General features: G+C 34.3%; 1 protein-coding gene across 1 annotated transcript in view; it reads right to left on the bottom strand.

Moving 5' to 3' along the window:
• Positions 1-2,723: 2,723 nt before the first annotated feature.
• DARS1 (aspartyl-tRNA synthetase 1) overlaps positions 2,724-17,166 on the bottom strand; it is a 66,551-nt gene continuing 52,108 nt past the window's right edge. The window contains exons 11-16 of the mRNA XM_068545197.1: positions 9,833-9,979; positions 8,462-8,504; positions 7,007-7,087; positions 5,499-5,610; positions 5,240-5,311; positions 2,724-3,329 (exon numbers count right to left, since the gene is read on the bottom strand). Of these exons, the coding sequence (XP_068401298.1) occupies positions 3,238-3,329; positions 5,240-5,311; positions 5,499-5,610; positions 7,007-7,087; positions 8,462-8,504; positions 9,833-9,979 (547 nt within the window). The 3' untranslated portion in view covers positions 2,724-3,237. The remainder of the gene's footprint in view (positions 3,330-5,239; positions 5,312-5,498; positions 5,611-7,006; positions 7,088-8,461; positions 8,505-9,832; positions 9,980-17,166) is intronic.

The raw sequence follows: 17,166 nt of genomic DNA, 5'->3' as shown, positions 1-17,166 counted from the left end.
ACATCATGCTTAAAGAATGAAGTCAAACACAAGACTATATATTGTTCCATTTATATGAAACTCTAGAAAAGATCTTTGTTGCCAGAGGTGGCAACTATAAAGATGCACTGTGGAGCTTTCTAGGGCAATGGAAATATTCTGTAGTTTGATTAAGGTGGAGGTTACCTGACTATATAAAATTACCAAAATACATCGAACTACACACTTAAGATGAATGAATTTTGTTGTATATATTAGCAAGTCGAATTCAGTAGTACATACACAAAATAAGACATCATAATCAAGTAGTATTTATTCCAGAAAAATATCAGGAATTTGTATTACTATCATCTGTCATATTCAAAACTAAAGGAAAAAAATTGCAGCAAATACAGAAAAAGTATTTGACAAATTCAAGACTCATTCTTAACAGAAACTCATTAACCTGATAAAGGGCACCATGCACTGCAATGAAGAGTAGCCCCCGCTCGCTGCAACTAGAGAAAGCCCACGTGCAGCAACGAAGACCCAACACAGCCAAAGAAAAAAATAAATAAATAAAAGAACATGGATCCCAGCTTCAACTTAAAAAAAAAAAATTAATTCAGAAACAAGAAAAGCACACCCACATCACTGCTTTTATTCAACATTCTACTGAAGGGCTTAACTAATACAATAAGTAAATACGACACAAGAATTAGACAGGAAGGGTTAAAACTCTCTTTATTTGCCAGACACTATTCTATGCGCCAGGTGTTGTTCTAAGAGTTTCATGCTTTTTAATTCCCACAGTAGTCCCATGAGATAGGATTATGAAAATAAGGAAAGTTGAGGATAAGCAAGTTACCCAAGGTTACAAAGCTAGTAAACAGCAAAATCAGGATCTTAACCCTAACCCTAATCCAAGTAGTACAGCCACAGAATCCATACTTTGTACTACTATGCTATCCTTCCGTGCATGGTTATCTCCTTTGAACATACAAGACACTCAATAGAAACTATAGAACTAATAAGAGTTCAGGAATGTTGCTGCATAAAAAAAGTAACAAATAAAAACTGATAACCGATAGTGTTCTTATGCCTAACAATTTAAAAATGAAAGAGAAAAAAAAGGTCCCATTTCCAATAGAAAAAAAATGGTAAGGTTTCCTAGCATAAACGAAAAATTAAAAAGTAATTTATTTAATTTAATTAAGTAATTTATTTTTGGCTGTGCCGTGCAGCTTGTGGGATTTTAGTTCCCTGACCAGGGATCGAATCCGGGCCCTGGGCAGTGAGAGCATGGAGTCCTAACCACTGGACCGCCAGGGAATTCCCAATTAAAAAGTAATTTTGAAAGATATTAAAGAACATCACAATTAAAGAAAAAATACCAAAAAAGGAAGGGATATACCATGTTCACTCATTGGTAGACTGAATAGATGAAAATTCCAAGTCTTTTCAAATTATTTATAAATTCAAGATAACTCCATCAAAATCCCAGAATACACATATCAAATAAATCTGCAAAATAATACTAGACAATGTTTATAGAAACAAATATTTAGTTAAAATATAAAAACATGGAAAAGAATTTTAAAAAACCCACTGAATTGATATAGTAGTTATCACTAGGTAGGAAGGAACAGGATCAGGGTGGGTAAATGGGAAAACTTAACTGTATCCACTACTTTTTCTCTAAAAAAGAAAATAAAATATCTGAAGCAAATATGACAATGTTAAGATTTGATAAAGCCTGGTGGCAAGTATAGGGGTGTCCTTTTTATCATGCTCTAATCTGGTTGACATGTTTGAAATACTTTATAAAAAAAAATTACATACAAAGATTACATCATTCTAAGACGTTATAAACCATTTATTTTGAAAGAAGCTATAATTCTATGAACTTGAGAAGAATAGATCTAGGGCTGTTATTATTATACTATTTTGGGGCTTGGGGATTATGCAATACAGAAAAAACAGGTATAGTTCATTTTATTCTTGGTGTAGCTTAAATGTATTTAACACTTCTGGGGTGCCTACCAAACTCAAGATACTTTGGTAGGTTATGAAAGAAAGATATAAAAATTGAGTCTCTACTCTCAAAGAGCTCATAATCTAGATGGTGAAATAAATTAACTTTAAAAAATAATGGGCAGATATATATGATCCAAGGGTAATGTTCTACCTTTCTGACCCCCTTACTTTTTTCTGTATTATTTTTCCTTTTCCTGTAGGAAACACCTGCATTACATTATTTTGTTCCTCACCATTATGTGTGGTTCACCATAAAATTAACATTAGCATCAACATATTTAAAAATCTAGAGGAAAAGTGTTTCTAACTAATTCTTAAACAGAAATTTCATTTTGGGAGGGAAGTGGGAGTGCATTTTAGTGATATTCACTAAATGCCAGTACCAGTTAAAAACAAAAACAGAAAATTCTGCAATATTTTTTAATCTATGTGAAATAAACTATTAAAGCAACCCAAGCTTTCAGCTTTAAGAACTGTATCCTTACACCCATCTGAATTTACCTCTTGGTTAATACATGTTATGCATATATCAGTTTTCATTTGCTTTCAAGCATTTACATAAACTGGATGTCAATTTTTTTTCTTCTCCCAAATTATAAATGCCAAGAACCAGTTATAAAATCACATTGCCATGAAGTTACACAGAAACAACTATAATTAGCTTTAAAATTTTATTGAAATTCAGGTTTAGATTATTTAACAATTTAATATAATATTATATTGTATATTTTCTAACCAGTATTCTCACCTGCTTTACATGATTTCTGAGCACAATTTTTAAGAATTGATATTTTCTGCCTAATTTTCCATGATATGCCAATTATACATTCATTAAAATCTCAGATACTCCCCTAAAATTGTTCTTACCTCAACGTCAGAATTTAAAAAAATAAGACCAAATATTGAAAATGTAAGACATTAATATTGTAGCCACTGCAATATAGAAAAGAAAATTTACACAATATTATCTGTTTAAAATTGCTGTTAACATTTATTGTAGTAATGCAATATATGAACGTTTAACATAACAATATGAATTTTTCATTAAAATGTTCAACCATTTCCTACTGAAGCATGTCCAAAGTTATAAAAATCTTCTCTTTTAAAGTAACCTATACTGAATTAGTCCAAAAGTAATTGTGGCACTTTGGATAAGACATTTATTTTATTGCATATTTTAAGTACCTAAGGTACAGCCTGATTAATAGCAGGTACTGGAAAGAATAAAAAGCAACAGTTTCCTTAAGGAGTAAGTCGTTTGGGATCACGGGGAAACATTGAGGTCTGACGAACATTGTGCAAACCCAAAAAGAGCATAGTCACTCGTTCCAACCCTGGAGAAAACAAAATAATCATTAATTCATTTTCTGAAAATCTCCCAGGGTCTTACCTATTGAAAACTACCAAAATAATATCACTGATCAACAAAATGCTTTTCCTTGTTAGGAAAAAAATGACTTCTATTATTTTGAGTTTAAAATGGAATATTTTGGGTCTGATTCAGAAAACAGACGATGCTGTATGTGGGAAGGACTAAATGAGATATTCTTAAGCTGTATGGATTCTGTGAAATGTGAACTACAAAAATTATGTAAATATCCAAAATTTATGATCTAAACAAACAAAAAATATTTTATAAGCCTATTATTATGTTTTCAAATGAGACCAGATTTTACTTATGTAGTCCAGGCCATCAGTGTAAGATGAAAGTCATAAACTTGTTCACGGAAATTTGATTTAACGGAAGTTACCAGAAATTTATTATAATTCAATACACATGAAACATGGTGGTTCCTAGCATAAAAGACTCTATAATACATTATTGTACTAAATGTTTTGAATGTAGAAGAGTCTGATTTTGACATGTGACTTAAATACTATATTACTGACAAGAATTAAGAACAAGTATCACCTAAGAAACACAGCAAAACTAGCAAATGAAACTTTTTGTGTGCAATATGATATATCTCGTTCACTGAACTGTAGCAGGCTAATACATCCCACAAAGAAGGCAAGGTCAAAGAATACTTTTATATATCAACAACTTTTAAGTTTAATACATTTAACATCTAAAAGTAATATAAATAAAAGAATTAATATTTTTATTTCTATTCCTTACTAAAAAACATCTGCAGACGTAAATTTGAACCTTGTATTATAGTAACCTAACACTAATCAAAAAAAAAAAAAAATCACCATATCCCATTTTCCACTCAAATATTAATTAACAAAAATAGGTATTTTGATAACCATTCAAGTGTCTTTCTTCACAAGCACGATGAAAATTTACATTGTCAGTTACAAAAGTTTGTAAAACATCATGCAAAATGCACATCATTCAATATTCTAAGAGAAAATAGTCATAAATTTCCCATTGAAATTTAAACTATGTATATATTCAATATAGCAATGTTTGTAATAACAAAAGGCTGGTAATACCCTACATGTCTATCAATAGGAAGCTGGTTAACAAGATTACCATGCACCCTTTCAATGGATTCTATGTAGTGATTAAAAATGAATGAAAAAGCTCCTTAAGTATTGATAAGGAACAACTTACAAAATATAGTAAGTGAAAAATGCAAGCTATTGAATGGTTTATATAGTATAAAAAAATGTATTTTAAAAAGTGCATGTAGCTTTGCATATGCAAAGATTATCTTTGCAAAGGCAAAGAAGAAACTAGAAACAATAGTTTTCTGTAGGGAGGTGAATGTACACTCTTCTATATGCTTTGAATTTGAAATTTTTGTAAGTATATTACCTGTTTACCAAAAACCCCAAAACAAACAACAGAAAACTTAAGAGTTTTTGATACGGACATCCAAAAGTTGAGTAAGTTAAATATTTACTCATTTTCAATCACAGAGCAGCATCTTACATATACTCTAGAAGTGGTTCTAAAAGCCAATGAAATGTTACATTTCAACAAAAACATTTAGCAGCAATCTGAACTAACCGGAGGGAGAGCTTTAATCTGGGCTAATCTGAATGAACTCACGGATACAGAAAGAAAAGAGGATACTCAAAATCAAATTTTCATTTAGTCGTAACTCACTTAAAAAATTCTTATAATACATATTTGTATTACACTTAGCACTTATGAACTTATTTGTAAGCAATAACAATATACAGAATTTACTTTTTGGAGTCTAATGCTGAAGAAATTTTGTTAGAACTGAATGAACACTTTGACAAATGAAATCTGGGTTGGAAATACTGTCATAATATAAAGAAATATTACCAATGCCTCCACCAGCATGAGGAGGGGCTCCAAAGCGGAAGGAATCAATGTATGCCTTAATTTTCTCCAAATCTACAAAACAAACATAAAAAACCCCCACATAATTTATCATCTTATTTAGCTTAAAAAAATTGCAAAAGCAATTACTGTACAATGAAGATTAAAACAAATGACTGTTTCTGAAAAGTCTTTAAAGGGTTTTAAAATTTATTGTTTTCAGAATATACATGGCCCTCCTCAATATATTTAAGTTGTTTACCAATTCCATGATGTAAGGCTCTCTCTGTTAGCAGCTGAGGATCATGTATTCTTTGAGCTCCTGACAGTATTTCTTCTCCTCTCATGAACATATCATAAGAGTTGGACTGTTTCTGCAGGAAAAACAAACAAAAAAATACCACTCAAGTGGCTATCACCCTATCACACATATGTGGAAAAACACCCTTTGTTGCATGAAGAGCAAGTCCATTTTTTCCTACAATTAATGATGGAACCTGCTCCAATAAACATTTGTTTCTCAAAAACAGGATTAAACTAGTGAGGGATGAAAAATAAGTTCTTCCTTGCCTCTATCAGATTTTATGCTCCCCTTCTCCCACACCTTCCAACAACAAATCAGAACATTATATCTTCTTTTAAGAAGTAGTGCTGATTCTTATTTCACTTTATCATCTGAATTTTTTAAGTGTGATATGATTTTGAGATCACTTTTGGAACTTCAAATTATCAACAAGTGTTAGTCTTTTTAACTTTTAAAACGCCATTATTTTAAGGAAAGTAAATTGAACATCAGTTTACCATAGCTCAAACTATTCCTTATCGGGTTTTAACTTACTTTCCTTGTCTTTCAAGAAACCAATGGTTCTCAAAGTGTGATTGCTGGACTGGTAGCTTCAGTATTACCTTATCAGAAATACCAATTATCAAGCCCCACCCCAGACCAACTAATCAGAAAGTCTGGTGATGGGGCCCACCAATCTGTGGTTTAAAAGCCCTCCAAGTGATTCTGATGCCCACTGAAGTTGGGGAACCAGTGCAGAGGAAAAACAATGAAAAGCCACAAGACATTATTTAGATTAACTACCAGGATAGAATGTGAATTCTTAGTTCAAGGTCAATAATAAAATGATTTGGTAAAGTCTGCAAATCTATTAATACTATTTGTTGTTTATATAGTGTTATTTCCTCATATATCTTTAAAAATGACACGAGGAACTTCCCTGGTGGCGCAGTGGTTAAGAATCCGCCTGCCAATGCAGGGGACATGGGTTTGAGCCCTGGTCTGGGAAGATCCCACATGCTGCGGAGCAACTAAGCCTGTGTGCCACAACTACTGAGCACCTGTGCCACAACTACTGAAGCCCGCGTGCCTAGAGCCCATGTTCCGCAACAAGAGAAGCCACCACATTGAGAAGCCCACGCACTGCAACAAACAGTAGCCCCCGCTCGCTGCAACTAGAGAAAAGCCCGCACACAGAAAAGAAGACCCAACACAGCCCCCCACAAAAATAATAATAATAATAAAGTTTTTAAAAAAACATATGAAAATTATTTTTAATACAAGTTCTGGGGACTAATTTGCTAGAATATTCAAATTTCACAGTATCATTTTGACCTGACAGAAACTAGTAGCAATACATATAAAAACGTGTCCATCAAAACTGCAAGTTACTAATGAAAACCATTATTCCCATTGTACAACTTGACACAGTGACAATAAAGTTTTCCCTCTTCCCCAAACAGGTTATTTAAAATCAAATTACTTACAGGATTTCTTGGGTCAGGCATGGTATAGAAAGGTCTTACAGCCAATGGATATTTATCAAGAATATAAAAATCTGTATCATACTATAAAAAGAATAAATATGATTAAAACAGATTTTTAAGAAGTTTAATGAAAGTAAAAAGAAGGCTACCATTTCAATTAACTGTCTTTTTTTATACATAAGTTTTGTTCTTCAAAATTACTGTAATTACACTCTATATACAATAACTATTCTGCTTCTTTCAAGTAAAACCTGTATCCTACAGTATTTTACCATGATGTTATAAATTCTTCCAATATACTTAATTTTTAGGAGCTGTTGACTATTCGATCATAGTTCAAATATGCATTTTTTGTTTTCTTTTTTTGGACATGTAATCTCTTTCCAATTTCTCCTCCATTGAAAATTATGCTGTGATAAACTTCTTTGATTTTCATTTTTTTGCATTGCAATTCTAGCTCATTTAGTTTTTCAGATGCATTTTATAACTATTTTTGTTAAATTATCCCAAATCTCATTGGGTTTTACAAAAACTACATTAAATCTATAAATTATTTTGGGAAAACTGACGTCTTTTACTATATTCATCTAAAAAAACCTTGATTATTCCCCCCAATAATTTAAATTTTCACTTAGATATCTAATATTTTAGATACTAATTTGGTAGTTTTTCTCAGATGAAAACTACAATTGAAATAACATTAACATGAAATTATGACACTTTTGTTAGAAAGAATATGTGATCTACATTTAGTTAAACCATTCATGTTTCAACTCTTTTGATGTTAAACATTTTTCCTAAAACTGGAGCATAGAGAGAATGTCAATAGAGCTGACAAATTAGAAATGGCCCCACTGAAACATCATTTTAAAGGTATAAACTCAGTACTATGCAGTTTCACAAACAGGCTAGTTCCCCAGTCAGTTGAACAGTTTTGAGTGCAACCAGCAGGAGGAGCTCAAGGACTGTTTTTATTCAATTACACAATTAATTTCTTTAAAGATCACACTAAGTTTAGCTTTTCTCTTCTTTGGAATTTTAGAAAATGAGATAGGAAAGTAGCTTTCATGTAAGAGGCATAAAGGAAATTCATTCACCCTCTAGTCCCATGAATTAGCAAGGGTAGTCAGGGAAGACCATTTCTAAATAATTTAAGATCATCTTGAGGTCCTCTCTAACTAATCTGACAATCAGACCTAGACATCACTTTTAGAGGTACCTCAGTACAACTCATACAAAAATCAAATACTGAGCTAATCATACCATTTGGGCAAAGCCTGTCTGAATACTTTTTATTTTTCTAAGAATTAAAAAAAATATATTATCCCCCTTGGTTTTTATTTATTCTGGAGTATTACCATTCTAGGAAGATTAGCCCCCCTTGCAACTGTTCTCTAGTTCCAGGGTATGTTTCAAATTTATAAAAAGAAATCCAGCATGTACAAGAGTCCTTACCTTTTCCTTTACCAAACGACCCAACAGTTTTTCATTTGGTGTACTGAAAAAGAAAGAGGAAATCAGATGTTTGAAGATCAAACAGCAACTTAAAAGAGTTTTAAGTTAATAAGGAACCTCTTCTATTTGAAGTTCTCAAAGGATAAAAAATTTAGCCAAAATACACAGTTGTCTATTCTGCTCCTTTTTAAAAAGGCAACTACTACTGGAAACCACTTATGAGTGCACCTGGTACAGTTAGTAGGTGCTGCTCAATAATATTTAAATAAAAGTATAAATAGAATTTAGCAATTCACTGATTCATAAATAGCATGGATGAAGTAGTGTCCTGCAATTACAGATAATGAAAGTTTACTATACCAACATAGGCTTCTCTTGCCATTAAATGGTTCTACTTCAAAACGGTCTCTCCTTTTTTACTCTTTATCAAAGATTTATAAAACATAAATCAGTATTTCCAAGTAAAATGTAACAGTGTATATAGAAACCAATTACATTTCTATAGCCAGGACTTTGCTACTTTAAGTTCTATCCTATTTAAGAAAAATTTCCAAAATACTTACAAAAATATTATCCAACTTCAAGTAATTATAGAATTTATGGTTTTCCTTAAAATGTCATCTAGCAATGTACAGGATGATTAAAACAATATATATACATATGTGTACACACACACACATATATTTGTTAAACAAATAAAAGTAAATGAAGGGTTTTGGGTGAAATATGTTTTTTAAAAAACCCTAAAAAAAAATAATAACCCTCTCTTCCTTACTATATTGATATGAATTATTGTGTTGGCTTAAATATTTTAACTTAAGAACCCTTGAATAAAACATAAGTAGACAGAAATCTCCAATCTTTATTAAACTGTATAATTAATTTCAAAATTATAAATTGTTTGACCTGAATTTAGATAATATAATACAGTTATATCAAAGATCAGTGACTTGTATAACTTTTAGAGATCTTTAAAAGTTTCATACCCTAATCCTGTATGGGGACAGATTTAGGCTGTTGTCTATCCCCTCTAACACCACTGATTTAGAAAGAGAGTTCACATATTAGATGATAAAATCACAGGCAAAAGGCCCTATATTTTCTTTAAAGCATTACAAATATGAAGCAGGGGGGAAAATGCACAAAAATGGTGTTTATAAACAAAAATACTGAAGCTTAGGCAAACCACATTAAACGTAACATTTTATTTCAGATCACACATTGAACAAAACAAACATCATACTATATACCAAAATTAATAAAATTGAAGTTTATCAACTGGGTGAGAAAAACATTACTCATCAATACATTTATTCTTTTGTATCTTAAATCTAATTACTAAAGTTTAAAAAATCACAAAGAGAAACAAACCTTAGATCTTCTTCATCTCCCATTTCAATTCCGGCTTCCCTAAGCATAGCTAATGCTTCACAATACTCTAGTCTTAAAGTTGGCTCCAAAAATTTGAATGGCTCACATGGGAACTGTTTATTCACCGTCTGAATTTCAGTTTGAAACCTATTTGTACAATGATTAAGAGTTAATAAAAATGTATGAAATAAATGTTTTCCTGACATGAGGTTACTGTAGCAATACATAAATATAAAAAAAATTTTTAACCAATACTGGTGAAATAAGGAACATACAGCTTTTTTTCTTCCACACACTCCATACACATTTTTTTCTTAAACAAAGCAGCAACATTTTTAACATTTCATTGGAGTTATTATATGTGCAGTGATGAGGAAAGGGCAACTTGAACAGGTTCTGGGGTAGAAATATGCCCTTTCCAGCTGAACCTGCTCGTTGCCACAGATCTCCTAGCTGTCCGGGGATCCTGTACTCAAGCGGCCAGTTGACATGGACCCAAGAGCCTATATACTATTAGTTCCATGGTTCCACTGATAACAATTGTGAATTCAGAGATAACTCAAAAGGAAATGCTTTTAGAGCAAAGCTCTTTCATGTAAAATCAGCCTCAGTATAGAAATTGCCTCAGGGACTTTTAGGCTCTTCAGTAGTAGAAACAGCAGCTAAGAAAAAATATCTGGTAGGTATTGAATATCTGTTTATGTCACATAAAATCATTCTTTGAAACAGTGTATGCACCAGAAAAAAACTGTTATCAAGAAATTAAGTTAAATAAGGAAATTTAAATACTTAAAAAATATTTAACACCATTTCTCAATCTCATTTGTCATCACAGTGGCATTAAAGGATAAAAAACTTTCTTTATAATTCATATCAGCTCACATTGTTAGAAACATAAAATACCCATTTTATGGGCATTAAAAAAATCTGACTTTTTAATACTTTAATAACACTTGTTATCATCAAGGAAGACCAAATTAATGAACACTTATCTTCCCCCATTCCCATTATACCATAAGTTTGTTTAGGAGAGTGGCTATTTCTTTCTCATTTTAATAATCACTATAGTATGTTTATTGTCTACCTTCTAAACAAGAGGCACAAGACAAATGTTTACTGCACTAAACTGCTGCTGTGGAAGATGGTAAGATTAAAAAGGTATATTTTACTAAAGTATTTATGGATGAAATGATAGCTGAGGTTTGCTTCAAAATAAGAGGGCAGGGGGGAAATGGGTAAAACAAAATTGGCCATGGGTTGACAATGGTTGAAATTGGGTGATGAGTATATGGGGTTTCATTAGGCTAGTCTATCTACTTTTGTAAGAGATTTAGAATTTTCCATGATTAACAGAATTGAAAAATGTATGTTTACATTCTATGAAAACAGTAGAAATAAAAACACTACTACTTCCTGATTAGTCTTAAAGTTTTAATGGAAGTAATAAACTTTAGCCATTGATTCATTCAAATCTTGATATAAGTAGGGTTAAGATGACCCCAATAATTAATTTTTAAATTGCTTTGCTTTGTATATTAACCCCTATTCATGTTAATCAATGGTAATACAAAAATATGAATATCAATATTTTAACAGATTATTGACTGGATATGTATTAATACGTCTTTTGTTACCCAAATGTCATTGACCAGAGACGTATCAATACGTTTTTAGAGAGTGATACAATTAACATCACCATGCGAAGTTGTTAGAGCTTAAAATTGATCAAGGACAGCTTACGATTGTCATTATCATTCACATTTTGCTCCATTAGGTTTTTGTTCCAACCTTGTGTATATTATAAATGCAGGTTTACTACCATAAAATTTTCAAAAATGATGCATCGTGAAATTTTGAGTGAAGAATTTTTCAGTGAATTTTATGCAGATACTTTTTCTGATTGTCCGAGCGACATATATACTAGCGTCTCAGAAGACGACAGTTCTTCAGAATGTAGTTCTGATTTAGATGATGTGAATATCAGACCAACAAAAAGATAAAAAACCTTAGTGACTGATTCTGATAAGGAAAGTGAAAATGAAACTCAAGGTGCTAGAGAATGCTCCTTTGCTTCTACAGAAGAGTGGATTGAAGACAACATTGCACGAAAATTAGAAGGTTTTACAGATGTGTTAGATGTAACTATTAATGTAACAACCCACAAAGTGTTAGTGAAATAACAGAATTAACTTTTGGTAACAGCTTTTTGAAGCTGGTCGCTTCTCAAACAAACTTGTATCGTACACAGAATGAAAAATCCTATAAAAAGTATAGGGCTTTAAAATGGACAGATGTAACCAATAGTGACATGATGAAGTTTCTTGGATTAATAATTTTGATGGGACAAATAAGAAAGTCACACTGGAAAGAATATTGGTCGACTGATCCCTTACTTGAAACACCTATCTTTCCAAAGATTATGACAAGAAGAAGGTTCGAACAAATAATGATATTTCTTCACTTTAACGATAACTCGGAAACTCTACTTCCTGCAGACAGAATTTCAAAAGTTAAAACTTTTTTGGATTATTTTCTACCAAAATTTCAATTGATCTATATACCCAAACAAGAGCTATCACTTGAGGAGGCAATGATAAAATGGATAGAATGACTCAGATTCAAAACCTATAATCACGGAAAACTTACAAAATATGGAACTTTGGTCAGGATGGTTAGCAAAAGTGAAACTGGATATATATGCAACCTTGCGATTTACATGGGTGAAGGAAAGAAAGTGCAAGAAACTATTATCGGTCCTACAATCACCTTGGTTCGTGGCACCATATTTACCAAGACAATTATTAAAACAGTGTGGCCCATCTAAAATATTGTTGAAAAATAAAACCAGAGTTTGTGGGATTATAAGAGAGAATCGTGGTCTACCAAACCAATTAAAGGAGAAATCTAAAAATCTACAGGGGGAGAAATGACATTCTTATGGACGGGAGAAGTGATTCTTCTTATGGAAAGACAAGAGGCTAGTCCACACAGTGACAACTATTCATGATGCCTCCACAGCATCTACAGGAAAGGAAGACAGGAGGACTGGCCATCAGATAACTAAGCCCACCTGAATATTACAGTATAATAAATATATTAAAGGAGTTGATCAATCCGGTCAGTATCTGGCAAACTTCAATATCCTCTGAAAAACTCAAAAATGGTGTAAGAAAGTGGGTTTCTATTTGAGTAATTGTGGTTTACTCAATGCATTTAAAATTAATTGTAGCATTAATGCACAGAATAAAATGACTTACAAGCAATTTTTGTTAGCAGTAGCTAGAGAATGGGTAAGTGACCATTCTGGTGAATGTAGTGGTAGTCCTGCACCTGGTCTTTCTTGTGGCATTTCTAAAAGAGCTCCCCACAAAGATCCACCTTGTTGACTATCAGGTAAAAGCACATATTCTAGAGGAAATAATACCCACAGGACTAAAAAAAAAAATGCCGCCAGAAAGTGTAGAGTCTGCTCTTCTAGGGGAAAGTGCAGTGAAACACAGTATATTTGTAATAGATGTTCTGTTCCCCTGCACAGAGTTCACTGCTATACTGCCTATCACACTCTAATGAAATATTAGAATGCTTTAGTAAGACATGTACAAAGTTTCAAATAAATACATTAAGTGCAGGGCTTCCCTGGTGGCAGAGTGGTTAAGAATCCGCCTGCCAATGCAGGGGACACGGGTTTGAGCCCTGGTCCGGGAAGATCCCACATGCTGTGGAGCAACTAAGCCCGTGCGCCACAACTACTGAGCCTGCACTCTGAGCCTGCGAGCCACAGCTACTGAAGCCTGCACGCCTAGAGCCCATGCTCCGCAACAAGAGAAGCCACCGCAGTGAGAAGCCCGTGCACCACAACGAAGAGTAGCCCCCGCTTGCTGCAACTAGAGGAAGCCCACGCGCAGCAACAAAGACCCAACTCAGCCAAAAATAAACAAATAAATAAATTTATTTAAAAAAATACATTAAGTGCAAAAAAAGTTGATATTTACTCAAACGTGGGTGTTTCAATATTCACTTACATAACAAATCGCTGGCCACAGGCGTTCGTTTCTGCAAAAATCCCCGAGTCAATAATGTGTTAAAATACATTTGTATATTCTTCTGTGAGAGATAAGTACTAATGATAAACAGGGGAGGGATAGGACAAAAGCCAGATAACCCAGTTTACAACTGACATAGAAACTTAAAATTCCTAAATGCTATACAGAAGATAGAAAGAAGGCTTTTATTTCCAAGTTGCCATGTTAAGTCTACTGATAAAGCCCAGTGATAATGGTGTCTGAATCTCTAATTTCTAAGTAGAGATTTGATTTTAATCCCAAGGGCCCAATTCATGCTTGGTCTGTTGTTACAAAAACCAAAGTGGAAATTTCATATTCCAATAGTAAGTAGTGAAGATGTCAATACCTAAAATAAATGAGTTTCACAAACCTCCTTGAATTATAAATGTAAAAAGAAAATGAGAAAAGCTCTGTTCCTTCATTATAGTTTCAAAAGATATTTTGTTTTATAGGGAAACATCTGTCATTCTGTTGACTATCTGAATGAAAGTTGCTTAAAATAAACTCCATTGAAATGTTTCAGAGAACAAAGGTTAAAAGAAAAGGCTGGGAGGAGTGGCCAAGATCGTAGAGTAGGAAGACCTTGAATTCACCTCCACCCATGGGCACACCAAAATAACTATTTACAGAGCAACTATCGATGAGAACAACCAGAAGACTAGCAGAAGAGATCTTCTACAACCAACGATATAAAGAAGGAACCACAAAGAGACGGGTAGGAAGGGCAGAGATGTGGCATAGTCAACAACCATACTCCCAACGTAGGCAACCAACAAATGGGAGGATAATCACAACTGCAGAAATTCCCCCCAAGGAGTGAGAGGTCTGAGTATTGGGTTCCCCAGGCTGGGGATCCTGCACCAGGAAGACAAGCCTGCTAGAATGTCTGGCTTTGAAGGCCAGTGGGGCTTGCATTTGGGAGAACTGAAGCCCCATAGGAAACAGAAAATCCACTTAAAGGGTGCATGTAAAATCTCACATGCTCTGAGACCTGGGGCAGAAGTGGTAACCTGAAAGGAGACAGGGTCAGACCCACTTGCTGATCTTGGAGAGCCTCCTAAACAAGCAGAAGGCAACTGGGACTCACCCTGGGGACACAGGTGTTAACAGCAGCCTTTTTTGGGAGCTCATTCTATCGTGAGGACACTGGTGCTGGCAAGCGCCATTTTGGAATCCTCCCTCTAGCCTGTTAGCGCAGGGACCAGGCCCGGCCCACCAGCCAGTCAGCACTAGTCCTGGGAAGCCCCAGGCCAAGCAGCCAACCACACAAGGATAAAGCCCCATCTACCAGCAGGCCAGTAGTAGCTGTAGACCCCTTTCCTCCCAAGCCCCCAGCCACCCTAGGATCTGGCCCTGCCCACAAGAGGGCCCAGGATTGGGCCCTGCCAAATAGTGGGCCAGCACCAGTCCTGGGGCCTGTCCTGCCCACCAGTAACCAGCAGGCTCTGCACTAGGCAGCGCTTGGCAACCAACTGGGCTGGGGGCCAACCAAGCCTACCAGCATGCCCACAGAAGTCAGCCCTGCCATAACAGAAGGGCCTACACAGCTCATAAAGCAGGCACCCCCTAGAGCATATCGCTCTGGTGAACAGAGGTGAGTGTGCTGCTGGGCCCTATATGATGTCTCCTACATAGGGCCACTTCTCCAAGATCAGGAAACATAATCGACCTACCTAATACATAGAAATAAAAACAGAGAATCAGGCAAAATAAGGTGACAATGGAATATTTTCAAAACAAAGGAAAAAGATAAAACCCCAGAAGAAGAGCTAAGTGAAGTGGAGATAAGCAATTTACCCAATAAAGAGTTCAAGGTAGGGAATTCCCTGGTAGTGGTCCAATGGTTAGGACTTGGTGCTTTGACTATGGGGGCCTGGGTTCAATCCCTGGTTGGGGAGTTAAGATCTCATAAGCCATGCAGTGTGACAAAAAATAAAAAATAAAAAAATAAAAAAAAATCAAGGTAATGGTCATAAAGATGCTCAATTCACTTGAGAGAAGAATGGATAAACACAATGAGAAGTTTAACAGAGTTATTAAATATAAAGAAGAACCAGAGATGAAGAATATAGTAACAAATAAATACACTAGAAGGAATCAACAGTAGATTAGATGATACAGAGGAACAAATTAGTGAACTGGAAGACAAAGTAGTCTAAACCACTCAAGTTGAATAGAAAAAAAGAAAGAAGAATTAAAAAAAATGAGGACAGTTTAAGTGACCTCTGGGACAACATCAAGCACACTAACATTCACATTATAGGGGTCCCAGAAGGAGAAAAAAGTGGCAGAGAATGCATTTGAAGACACAATAGCAGAAAACTTCCCTAACCTTGGAAAGGAAACAGATATCCAGGTCCACGAAGTACAGAGAGTCCCAAATAAGATCAACCCAAAGAGGTCTACACCAAGTCACAGTGTAATTAGGCAAAAATTAAAGATACAGAATATTAAAAGCAGCAAGGGAAAAGTAACTAGATACATACAAAGGAACTCCTATAAAACTGTCAGCTGACTTTTCAGCAGAAACTTTGTAGGCCAGAAGGGAATGGAACCATATATTTAAAGTAATTGAAGTTAATAAACCTACACTCAAGAATACTCTATCTGGCAAGGGAGGCTATCATTCAAATTTAAAGGAATGATAAAGTGTTTTACAGACCAGCAAAAGCTAAGAGTTCAGCACCACTAAACTGGCTTTGTAAGAAATGTTAAAGGGACTTCTCAAAGTGGGGAAAGAAAGGCCATAACTAGGGAATTCTCTGGCAGTCCAGTGGTTAAGACTCCACACTTCCACTGTGGGGGCCTGGGTTCAATCCCTGGTCAGGGAAGTAAGGTCCCGCAAGCTGTGCAGAGCTGCCAAAAACAAACAATCAAAAGGCCACAACTAGAAACAGGAAAATTACAAAGAAAAAATCTCATTGGTAAAGGCAAATATATGGTAAAGGTAGTAGCTCAACCACTTATAAGGCTAGCAGAAAGGTTAAAAGACAAAAGTAGTAAAATCATCTATATCCACAATAAGTAGTTAAGAAATACACAAAATAAAAAGATATAAAATATGATGTCAAAAACATTAAATGTGGGGGAGGAGAGTAAAAACACAGGGCTGTTGAAATGCATTTGAACTTGAGAGATCATCAACTTAAAATAATAACGCATGTACATAGGTTGCTATATATAAACCTCATGGTAACCATAAGCCAAAAATCTATAACAGATACACACACACAAAAGAGAAAGGAATTCATATTAACACTAAAGATAGTC

This window comes from Eschrichtius robustus, chromosome 5 (assembly GCF_028021215.1).
Source record: "Eschrichtius robustus isolate mEscRob2 chromosome 5, mEscRob2.pri, whole genome shotgun sequence".
Taxonomy (NCBI): Eukaryota; Metazoa; Chordata; class Mammalia; order Artiodactyla; family Eschrichtiidae; genus Eschrichtius; species Eschrichtius robustus.
This window is presented reverse-complemented; position numbering and strand designations above follow the sequence as displayed.